Below are 11,707 nucleotides of genomic sequence, written 5' to 3'. Positions count from 1 at the left end.
CGTACGTGTGTGTGTGTGTGTGTGTATGTGTGATGTACAGTATAGTATTTTCTTGACATTATTGTAAATCAGAGCTTACTCTCAAGAACGGAACGTTTTTATATTTCACAGGCTCTGGCTCCTCAAGCAGCAACAGCAGAATAATAAAGACAACAGTATGATACAATAGAAAACGATGCTGTGTGTAAAGTGTACGGTGCATGAAAAAGTGCAAACATGCATTGTTTGCAGGTTAGTGTTTTGTGTGTGCACAGGCGTGTGCTATGATGCAATGTGTGATCCCTCTGTCCGTAAACTCGATCTGTACACAATATGATGTCACAGTCACAATACGATGTCACCTCTAGTGCACTATGGGTTGGGACACTATAAATCATGCTGTGAATTTGACTGGCATGGAGTGACAGTAATGTAGGCTAGCTTAAAGCATGCTCTATTGATTTGTGAATAACCTTCCTCTCTCTCTCTCTCTCTCTCTCTCTCTCTCTCTCTCTCCCAGTACCAGCACCATGCCTAAGCAAGTGGAGGTGAGGATGCACGAGAGTCACCTGGAGCCCATCGAGGCTCGGCCCAGGTCCAAGTGTGCCACCATCTGCTCCAAGTTGTTCAAGAACATGCTGCTCACACTCACCATCCTCGGTCAGTATCGCAGTATCGCTCGGCTGTTCTAACCTCCTGTCCTGCCCCCTCTTCTGCTCTTCCTCGCCTCCCTTTCTCCGCCCCGTCTCTTCTGCATTTCCCTTCATTCTGTCTTCTATCTACTGTACGTACGGTGAATGTCCCCGCCCTCTGCCGGAGGGTATAAATATCCGTCCACGCCTGTCGTTCTGCCGTGTCTTTGACGAGGCACAGCTGATCGGCTTGAAACGCACACCTGTGCTGCCTCATCCGATTACTGGACCCTTCACTGGACGGACCCCTGCTGACCTCCCTGTACTCCACACGAGGACATTCGTGAAAATTGGCTGACTGATGTTACGCCTGTTGTGTTTGGCGGTCGCCAGCAGCCTTTGAGGTTCTGGGCGACCGAAACGGAGCCCAAAGAGTCGCCCAGGGAGACTTAATGAAGGCACTGACCTCTGACGCCTTAATGAAGGTACTGACCTCTGACTAGGTCATTTTATACACTGTCCACTGTCCTGTGTGGAACTTGCCGGCGCCAGGATGCCAAGGAACCCTGACCTTCCTCAGACCAACACCGTGACCGCCCCAACCCCCCCCCCCCCCCCCCCTCCCCCCGGCCTCCGACACCCTGCTAACCCTCGCTCACTGCCTTCTGGAACGCAACACTGGCCAGCAGAATGTGGTTTTATGTGGTGATGTTTATGTGTGTGTGTGTGTGTGTGTGTGTGTGTGTGTGTGTGTGTGTGTGTGTGTGCGTGTGTGTGTGTGTGAAAGGAGAGGTAATGACACATGAAAAGGTGCCGATTACGCTGAAATTCCACATTTTTATTTCAGGTCAGCACAACTGTGCCTTGATTCACATAGTTCATGCATTCAGCTATCTAGTGTGTGCATTACACATTATGTATGTGCATATGCACTGGCATAAGTGATCAAGTGAACACGTCTGTGAACGTTTATGGGTGTGCGTGTGTATGTGCGCAACCTGGTCTCACTCGGCAGACTTCAGAATTCGGCGTTTGTCCATCGCCTCCAAACGTTATTTCTAGACGGCATCATACAAATGATAAAAAATAATGTATATGCGTGGAGGCGCTCGGGCAGCGAGCATTGAGCAATTCCTCTGCGTGCCCGCATGCCTCCAGGCGTGCGTGCCCCCGCAGGGGTATTGTGATATGCGCAGCGCGCCCATTAAGTGCCGTCCGAGTAGCTCCACTACTGGGTCCAGTTTCGTAAATTAGCCTGATCCCTGTGTCCACGTCCATCCCCTGTGTTGATGTGGATGGTGCTTGTGTAGCTAGCGTTAGAATACGAGCTAGCTAATGCTAGCTAGCTAATGCCAACAGTAGCTATACTGTAAGAACAGTAGCTAATGCTAACTAATAATAATGACAGTAAGAATGTGAGCTAGTTGGCCAGCTAGTAGTGTTGTTTGCTAGTTGCTTGTAAAACGTTGTTGTTGTTTGCTAGTTTCGCCAGCTAGTTTAGCACTCGGTGTTGTCTCACCAAAGTTGTTTGACCCACCCAACACACCCTCAAGACCGCTCGCAAATGTATACCCCTCTTCTATCACGTGTTCCAATGTGAACAACCAACCACAAAACTCTGAGAACAACCAATCAAAAACAAGGCCTATCCCATGTCGTCTGCCAACATTTATAACTGTATGATGCCATCTAGAAATTACGTTTGGATGGACAAACGTTGAATTCTGAAGTCTGCCAAGTGCGACCAGGCTGGTGTGTTTGTGTGTGTGTGTGTGTGTGTGTGTGTGTGTGTGTGTGTGTGTGTGTGTGTGTGTGTGTGTGTGTGTGTGTGTGAACGTACGTAATGCACATCACACGCCACTTGGAAGACCGATTCCATTAGCAACACGGCTTCAACTGCCACGGACCGTCACCAGAGTGGTTGAGTCAGGGTCAGAGCCGGATGAGCCCTGCTCAGAGGGTCAGAGGGCCTGGATCAGCCCTGGTCAGCGGGTCAGGTCAGGGAGACGGAAGCACCGCTGCACAGGAAACAACGAGCGGCTTCCAAGGCCATGGGCCTGGTCAGCTGTGGGGGGGGGGGGGGGGGGGGGTAGGGGGGTACAGCTCCGTGGATGAACACCAGCAGAAGGGAACGTCTTGATCTCAGGGGGCTGAAAGGGGACGCGATTACAGAGCGTGTCGTTATGAGAGGCGTCTCAGTCTTTGGCAGCCTTGTGAAGGAAGTGCAGCCTACTGGGGAGGGAGGGTGGGGGGGGGGGGGGGGTGTAGAGGGTTTGTAGCCTTGTCTGGCTGGTGGGGGGGGGGGGTAGAGGGGTTTTGGGCTGGGGCCTAGCCTTGTCTGGCTGGTGGGGGGGGGGGGGGGGGGTAGAGGGGTTTTGGGCTGGGGCCTAGCCTTGTCTGGCCGGTCTGGGGGGGTAGAGGGGTTTTGGGCTGGGGCCTAGCCTTTTTCTGGCCGGTCTGGGGGGGGTGGAGGGGTTTTGGGCCAGGGCCCAGCCTTGTCTGGCTGTTCCGGGAGGTCAAGGGACACAGAGCAGACAGACCGCAGGGCCAGCGTGCGGGCAGAAGGGGCAGCGGGGGACGGGAGCACAGGGAGGTCAGATCTCTCTCTGGACAGGAGGGCAGGAGAGGGGGGGGGACGGGGGCTGGGAGTGGGGGGGATCTTTCGAGGACGGATTATAACGGGGATCCAGTGAGTCCGGTGTTGAGGGGGTGTTAGGGTTGGGTTGGCGGTCCAGTTGGGGTGAATTTCACAGGTATGCCTTTGCTTACCAGTAGGTCAACAGTGAGGTGTACTGAACCTCCACTGTAGTTGGAAGAAAAAGTTGAATTATTTTGCTTCCATTAACTCACTGTTTTCCAGAAAGCCCGCTGTCTCCTGAGACGACAGACATTTCTGCAGGCTCTGTTAGAAGTGTCTGATACTGTATGCTCTCTCTCTCTCTCTCTCTCTTTCTCTCTCTCTCTTTCTCTCTCTCTCTCTCTCTCTTCAAAGAGATCTAATTTATGGTCTTTTATCTCACACTATGTTCCAGTCGTATCTCTCTCATCTTCTCCCATCATCTAAGCATGCAGGCTAGGCAGTCTCTCTCACAGCCCCAGACTGCTAAATTAATTAACGAGCAACAGCGATCAGTTATTAAAGATTGACTTGAGGTGAGAACATATTGAGACTATTTATTATCCTTGAAGCCTGGGATCCGGATGTCTCTCCTGGTCATCCGGTTCATTCAGATGGTCTCTCTTTCTGCAGATATTCATGCTGATATTCGCTGGTACTGTACGAAGTCATTCATGCTTAATCTGAACCTAGCAGTCGACCTAAGGACCGATGACTTTGACCTTGACTCTTTCTCTCCCTCTCTCACCTCCTCTCTCTCTCTCCCTCTCTTTCCCTCTTTTCTCCCTCTCTTCTCTCCCTCTCCCCCATCTCTGTACATCTCTCTCCCTCTCTCGCTCTCTCTCTGTCTGTCTGTCTCTCCGTCTCTCTCTCTCTCTCTCTCTCTCTCTCTCTCTCTTTGTCTCTATGTCTCTCTCAGGTGTGATCCTGGGGGCTGTGTTTGGGTGTCTGCTCCGCATCGCCTCTCCCATCCACCCGGACATTGTCATGGTGATCGCCTTCCCCGGAGACATCCTGATGAGGATGCTGAAGATGCTGATCCTGCCGCTGATCATCTCCAGTCTGATCACGGGTACGAGGCCGCACCACGCCACGGACGCCGCCGCTCGTCCACCAACGCACACAGCAGCATGCGTCCGTCTGTCCCTCTGTTGGGACACCTAGATCACTTTTTTAAAAGAGAACTTTGATATTTAGCATTGTACGCCGTGTTATAAGGTTATTTATGATAATATACAACGGTCCACATAAACATTTTGACAGACTTTGCACTCTTGGGATATTAGTGCTCGTTGCTCATGTCACAGCTGAGTAGTACACAACAGATCTATGGGCATATTTAGGCCTAAACACAATGGAATTCAGCCCCTTAGTGATTAAGATTCCAGCATCAAACATTCTCACAGTTGCAAACATAGGATTACTGTTAGCATGTGCTGTTTGAACTTACAATACAAGAAATCCAGAACAAGCAGCACTCACCATTACATTACATTACAGTCATTTAGCTGACGCTTTTATCCAAAGCGACTAACAATAATTACATTTAACGTAGGAAAAGCCAATGTACTACTACTTGCCAGAACTCACAAGTGCATCTTCTTTCTAAAACAAGTGACTAAGAGCATAATCTAGTGCTGAAGGCAAAGTGCAAGAATAGTAATCTACCTTAGCAATCATACCCATCACCCCCCAGGTGAGAGGGACAGTGATCGGTGTGCTAACCACACGGTTGATTTGACCGCAGGTCTGGCCGGGCTGGACGCCAAGTCTAGCGGGCGCCTGGGCACCAGGGCTATGGTGTACTACATGACCACCACGGTGATCGCGGCCGTCCTGGGAGTGATCCTGGTGCTGGTCATCCACCCTGGCAACCCCAAGCTGAAGGAGAAACTGGGCGAGGGACTCAAGAACGACGAGGTGTCCAGTCTGGACGCTTTCTTCGACCTGATCAGGAACCTGTTCCCGGAGAACCTGGTGCAGGCTTGCTTCCAGCAGGTACCGGTTCCTTAGTCACGCTACTGGAACTCAACCGGTTCCTCAGTCACGCTACTGGAACTCTACCGGTTCCTTAGTCACGCTACTGGAACTCTACCGGTTCCTTCGTCACATTACTGGAACTCTACCGGTTCCTCAGTCACATTACTGGAACTCTACCGGTTCCTTAGTCACGCTATTGGAACTCTACCGGTTCCCTAGTCATGCTACTAGAACTCTACCGATTCCTTAGTCACGCTACTGGAACTCTACCGGTTCCTCAGTCACGTTACTGGAACTCTACCGGTTCCTTTGTCATGCTGCTGGGACTCTACCGGTTCCTTAGTCATGTTATTGGAACTCTATTCACCCGTTACTGGAACTTAAATCACTAATTTTTTCACTTATTCAGTAGTTAGTGAATAAGTGAATCTTGAATCTTGAATAGTTTTAATATTTTACTAGAGTAAAAAGGTTGAGTACTGCTTCAACCTTTTCCACCTTTTTAAAAATATTTGTTTATGTATGAATAACTATAATGTATGAATAACTACCCACACATTAAAGAATGAATATCCCCATATCCCAAACACAGCATCATCCGGAAGCTGAAATAAGCTTGAGGTTAAGATGTAAACCAAACATTTTAAAAGCTGCTCACTATCCAACGACTTTGTTGGCGTTCCTCAGATCCAGACCGTGACTAATAAGGCGGAGCAGGTGATCGAAGAGGACGTCAACGCCACCACCGCCGTTGAGGGTCTGCTGGCCAACATCACCAAGGAGCCCCAGTTCATCGTCAAGAAGACGCTGCAGTTCAAAAGTGGCATGAACGTCTTAGGTAGGCTTGGGGCTGTTAGCTAGCTAGCAATTTCTCACATCAGTGGTTTAATAAAATGAAGGAGATATTTTAATGAAAGAACAGTTCAGTACTTGTGCCAGCGTGATCTGCTGGAGCTGTTTTATCGCTGCAGAAAATCCACATTTGCCCAAACATACCCTCACCCAAATGCTGCTATGCTTCTCTCATCATCATATTGATCAGATCATCTTATCATAATAATCCTTCTCTCTGCCCACATTTACTGTCATTCCCAGCTCTGACTGCGTCTTCTGATTGTCTGCTACAGGTCTGATTGGTTTCTTCATTGCCTTTGGTATCTGTATGGGGAAGATGGGAGAGAGGGCCAAGCTCATGCTCGAGTTCTTCAACATCCTCAACGAGATCGTGATGAAGCTCGTCATCATGATCATGTGGTCAGTAACGCATCAAGAGTGCAATTCATAGACTTCATGAATATGGACTTACAATAACAGAGCAGAAGCCCAAGACGCATCTAAATTCATTTATTCAAGTATTCATGAACCCACAGTTGATTTATTCAAGTATTTGTGAAAATAATCCTAAAAACTAAACTTTGCGAAAAGCTTCCCACCCAGAGAGCCCATCTGCTCTGCTCTCTCTCAGGTACTCTCCCTTCTCTGCTCTCTCTCAGGTACTCTCCCTTCGGTATCGCTTGCCTGATCTGTGGGAAGATCATCTCCATCGCTGACCTGGAGACCGTGGGCCGCCAGCTGGGCATGTACATGGTGACCGTCATCGTGGGCCTCATCATCCACGGGGTCATCTTCCTGCCCAGTATCTACTTTGCCATCACCAGGAAAAACCCCTTCACCTTCTTCATGGGCATCTTCCAGGCCTGGATCACCGCCCTGGGGACCGCATCCAGGTGAGGGGCATTATCCATGGACTGACTGACTGACTGACGGGCTGACTGACTGACTGACTGACTGGCTGACTGACTGGTTGACTGACTGACTGACTGACTGACTGACTGACTGACTGACTGACTGACTGACTGACTGACTGACTGACTGGCTGATTGATTTGTAGTCACTAGCGACCTATCTCCACATCCAAGGTCTGTCGATCTGTGCGTATTACCATTCAGAGACGGGGGGTGGGGGGAGGGGGGTCACTGTATATCTTTAAACCAATCACAATCGTCTTGGGCGGAGCAGTTGCCAGGTTGTTGTTGTTTCATGTAGTCTAGGATTGAATCTGATTGGGCAGTAATAAAATAATGGCTTATCCCCAAAACCTACATCTGGTGAGCAAGACTAATTGATTTGTAGTCTTTTAACCAGTTTTTATTCTGTTTAAATACATTTAAACATGCTTGTTTCATGATATGATGAGTAAAACTAACTGAAATTGAGCTATTATCCTCTCACTGAGAGATGGAGAGACTCATTATCTCAGTTCACTCACTTGTCTCTCTCTCTCTCTTCTTCTCTCAGTGCCGGTACTCTGCCGGTCACCTTCCGTTGTCTGGAGGAGAACCTGGGCATTGATAAGAGAGTGACCCGCTTCGTTCTCCCTGTCGGCGCCACCATCAACATGGACGGAACCGCCCTGTACGAGGCCGTGGCGGCCATCTTCATCGCTCAGATGAACAACATTGACTTGGATGCTGGTCAGATCGTAACCGTCAGGTAGGGCGAGGATTCACCCCCTAAGGATTACATTAGGCAACACTTTGGGATTTTCATTTTGGTATAAATTAAAACTAACCTCTTCAAGCAGTACTACAACAATCCTCCCTCTTAAGCACCTAGTGTATTTAAGATTGCTATTCTTGCACTTTGCCTTCAGCACTAGATTATGCTCTTAGTCACTTGTTTTAGAAAGAAGATGCACTTATGAGTTCTGGCAAGTAGTAGTACATTGGCTTTTCCTACGTTAAATGCAGTTATTGTTAGTCACTTTGGATAAAAGTGTCTGCTAAATGACTGTAATGTAATGTAATGTAAAATTAACTCATATTACCTTGAAGTCACCAGTAGCACAGTTTTAATGTGGTGTAAATCACTAGAGAGGCAGAGAGATACCACTTGATTATGGATGCATTTCCTGGAGTGTCTGTACCCCAGTGGTACTTATGTTGATAGAGACAGTCCTTGGCCTTTAGTTTGTCATTCTCTCAGCCCGTAGATCTCCCTATTAAACATCTGTCAATATGGATGCACCTCATATTTGGTCTCATCCACATTCCACTTCATATGAAATGGAGGATGAAACTCTGTTAGCAATTGACACTCGTAGGCAAAAGGGTTTCTGAATTATTCCTCATCCCAACCCTCTAAAACAACTAATTTTACTTGTAATCTTTTCTCACTGAAACGGTCCAACCCTGTATAGTGAAGTATTAGGCCCAGTATGAGTGTAAATCCTCTCTCTCCCATGTCTTTGCAGCCTGACGGCCACCCTGGCCAGTGTGGGCGCGGCCAGTATTCCCAGTGCTGGCCTGGTGACCATGCTGCTGATTCTGACCGCTGTGGGGCTGCCCACCCAGGACATCAGTCTGCTGGTGGCCGTCGACTGGCTCCTGTGAGTCTCACCTGGTCATCGGCTCAGCGCTGACCGTGCTTTCATCACACCTGATATGACATAATAATGCATAATGTTTTTTTTTTTTTTTTTGGGGGGGGGTCCATCCCTTCTCAACTCTTGGTCCATTCTCTCACTCGTGAGACCATCCTGATCTCGCGAGCTCACATTGTTTCACTCAGCTCATCAGTCTGGCAAAGCTCGATAGAGATCCGTTTGCCAGTCAGCGTTCTTTGAGGAAATACTAGCAGCTAGCGGGGGTTTAGGTGTGTGACAGCAAGAAGCAAATGTTCATTTTTAAACAGCGATAGCGGAGGTTAGCGTAGATGCTGCTGTAGCATCAGTATCTGAGCTGGAGAGTATTTCTTAATAGAAAGAAAAGCAAAGAACGGTACCGAAGGCTTTTCTCTGCACAAAATATGTGTTCACTCTTCTCCCGTCTGGCTTGGGTAAGAGTTTGATTTACCCGTGATAGACGGTGACAGACAGATGGTTCATCCAATCACCTGCCGAGTAGTTTTGAAAGTCCCCGCCCTTTTCCAAACGGTATCCAACGGAGCTTTCCCAGATGGTTGAGTGGAACAAACCATCTGGCGTGTCGGGTTACCATTCTCTATCCATTGTTGTTTGACCTTAACCTTTGGTGCTCTCTACCTCCATCCTCCTCTCCTCTTACCACTTCCTCCCAACACAGTGACCGGTTCCGCACCTCGGTCAACGTCGTGGGAGACTCCTACGGAGCGGGCATCGTGTACCACTTGTCCAAGGCCGAGCTGGACGAGCTGGACGCTCACCAGGCCAAGTCAGACGACATCGAGCTGATGAACAAGACCCAGTCCTACTACGATGACATGAAGAACCACCACGAAAACAACTCCAACCAGTGCGTCAGTGCCGCTCGCAATTCAGTCGTAGTAGATGAGTGCAAGGTACCTCTAACGCTTACAGACATAGAGACTTCGATATAACACCCTCCTTGTCGCTCTGCATGCCCTGTATCATTCTTTTCTTGAGTTTTTGCATGATTGTATATGTCAATGTAAATACATACACAATTATTTTAAGAAGAAACACTAAAAAATACCCTAAAATCCTGTGTATATATTTCAATGTGCATATGCCTGGGATAGCAGCATTTGTGCCATGTGTTTCTGGGAATAGATTTATATGAGCGGACTACTCAGTATTGACCTGTGGTTAAAATGTGCCAGGTATTACAACAGTACCTTATCATGGGAGTGATGTGGTTTCAAACTACAGTACATTTGGAACAATACAGAATATATCCAAATACAGGTCAGAATGGTAACAGACCATAGCTCTCAAATGGGTCATTTCGACCATGGATGGACAGGAGAGATGCCTTGGTTTTGGCCTCATGGTCCGATCCCCTCCTGTGATAAACCTGATGGGTTTGGCTGAGACTGGCCAAGAGAGAAAGGCAAAGCCACCTAATCCTGACTGGGACCTGATGGAATCACATGAAGAGCCACGCCCCTCTGCCCACACAGCTGTAGTGCCACCGCCCAATCACCAGCCCCAAATCCCTTGTCAAATTATGGCGCTTAAGGTCTTTGGTGATCTGTTTCAGAGCAGGCTAGGCAGGATTACCCCTGCTGGTTTTCTAGACTTCGTTTATCAATTTGTGATCCAATTACCCTTTGAGGGCTTACGAGGCTATGGATTCTTTCCATTCACTGTGATGCCCTCAAAATGATTTCCAAATACCGGGGATAAATATTGGATTTTGAAAGCAGAGGAATTTCTGTGGAATTTGATCAAACGGAGAGAGTGTTAACATACAGAGAGAGAGAGGGCGCTAATTAGCACTGCATATATTCTCTATGCACACCTCCTATACTGGGGGTGAGTCATTAACAGTCAGATGCTATTTATGCCCACATGAGAAACGTATCTCGCGAAAATGGAGGAGGCAGTTTCTCTCCCCCTGCTGCCCATAAACACTTTGAATCCAGCTTTCGACTGAATAAAGCAAGTTATATCCCAGCTGACATGGCGATGTATGGGCATCCATGTTGCGTGTGGTCTGTGACAGCAGGCAGGCTATGAAAGGGTCTTCACATCAACCCGTCTACCAGGGGATCAGGGGTGTTGCCTAGCAACACTAAGGCCCCTTACGCACTAGCGGTCCGTCCAGAGGAACTCAATCCCGACAGATCTGAATCCGTCCATTAGAGGTGATTTACAGATAAACATGGCATGAAGGCTGCTATTTCCTTTTTTTCCCTTGCTTTATGTCTTGCCTGTATGTTTTAGCTGTACAGTAGAACATAACATTTCTAACATTCATCCAAAGCATTGTAGTAGACGCAAATGCCTTGCAAATAACATATACAGACTAATGTGTAACATACCGTAGCATGCATTTGGTTGTGTTTTGTATTATGTTTTCTATTTTGTCTTGGAAAGTATGAGCTTTTTGTACAGATTCTATGTAATGCCAGTGCACGCTGAGGTTGAGTGGATTGACAGTACTGTGTTGCTTGATCTCAGGTCAGTAAAATGTACCAGTGCTTAAGATCGTCAAGCTACCGTCAGCATGATCATCTGTGGTGGTCAAGGTCTCCCAGACGCCCTCGGTCTTCTGTGGCCGCTGTGTAATTGGAGCGCTGGATCTGTTTTGCTCTTCAGAGAGCAACGCTGGTCTCTCTGCTCCAAAAAGCGCTGAGCGAAGATGGTGGAGAAGCTTGCGTTGTGCCTGTGGTCAGGACCCCGTGTTTAGATCTGCTGCTGATTGCTTGCAGGTAACCTCGGCCACTAACGGCTCAGCTGCGGAGTGCACGCTTGTAGAGGAGGAGCCATGGAAACGGGAATAATGGCGGCCCACAGACCCACTGCTGGCGAGCTGCACAAGCTTTCCTGTCTGCTGAAAAAAAAGAGGGAATGAAAAAAAAGAGTCACGCGAACAGAACTACTAATTGTTTTTTTATGTACTGTAGTTTAGTTTTAGTTTTTATTTTATGAGTCCCTTTACAGTGTTTCTAATTGTCTGACTGACTGAGACAACTAATACTAATTCACTTAACAGTGAGATGATAACGGTTTGAGGACTTTTTAGCCTTTTAGAGCACTCTTCTGTGCTATGTAGCA

General features: G+C 48.1%; 1 protein-coding gene across 1 annotated transcript; it reads left to right on the top strand.

Annotated features, from left to right (window-relative positions):
- Window positions 1-509: 509 nt before the first annotated feature.
- On the top strand, window positions 510-11,433 carry LOC311319210 (excitatory amino acid transporter 2-like; the record flags this gene model as incomplete). Its single annotated transcript, XM_084450694.1, has 10 exons — window positions 510-639; window positions 4,148-4,300; window positions 4,976-5,226; window positions 5,896-6,046; window positions 6,336-6,462; window positions 6,702-6,935; window positions 7,507-7,701; window positions 8,462-8,596; window positions 9,291-9,525; window positions 11,362-11,433. The coding sequence occupies 10 exons, from the start codon at window positions 510-512 to the stop codon at window positions 11,431-11,433; spliced, it is 1,683 nt and encodes a 560-aa protein (XP_084306820.1).
- Window positions 11,434-11,707: the final 274 nt, after the last annotated feature.

This window comes from Borostomias antarcticus, assembly GCF_949987555.1.
Source record: "Borostomias antarcticus genome assembly, chromosome: 16".
Lineage (NCBI taxonomy): Eukaryota > Metazoa > Chordata > Actinopteri > Stomiiformes > Stomiidae > Borostomias > Borostomias antarcticus.
This window is presented reverse-complemented; position numbering and strand designations above follow the sequence as displayed.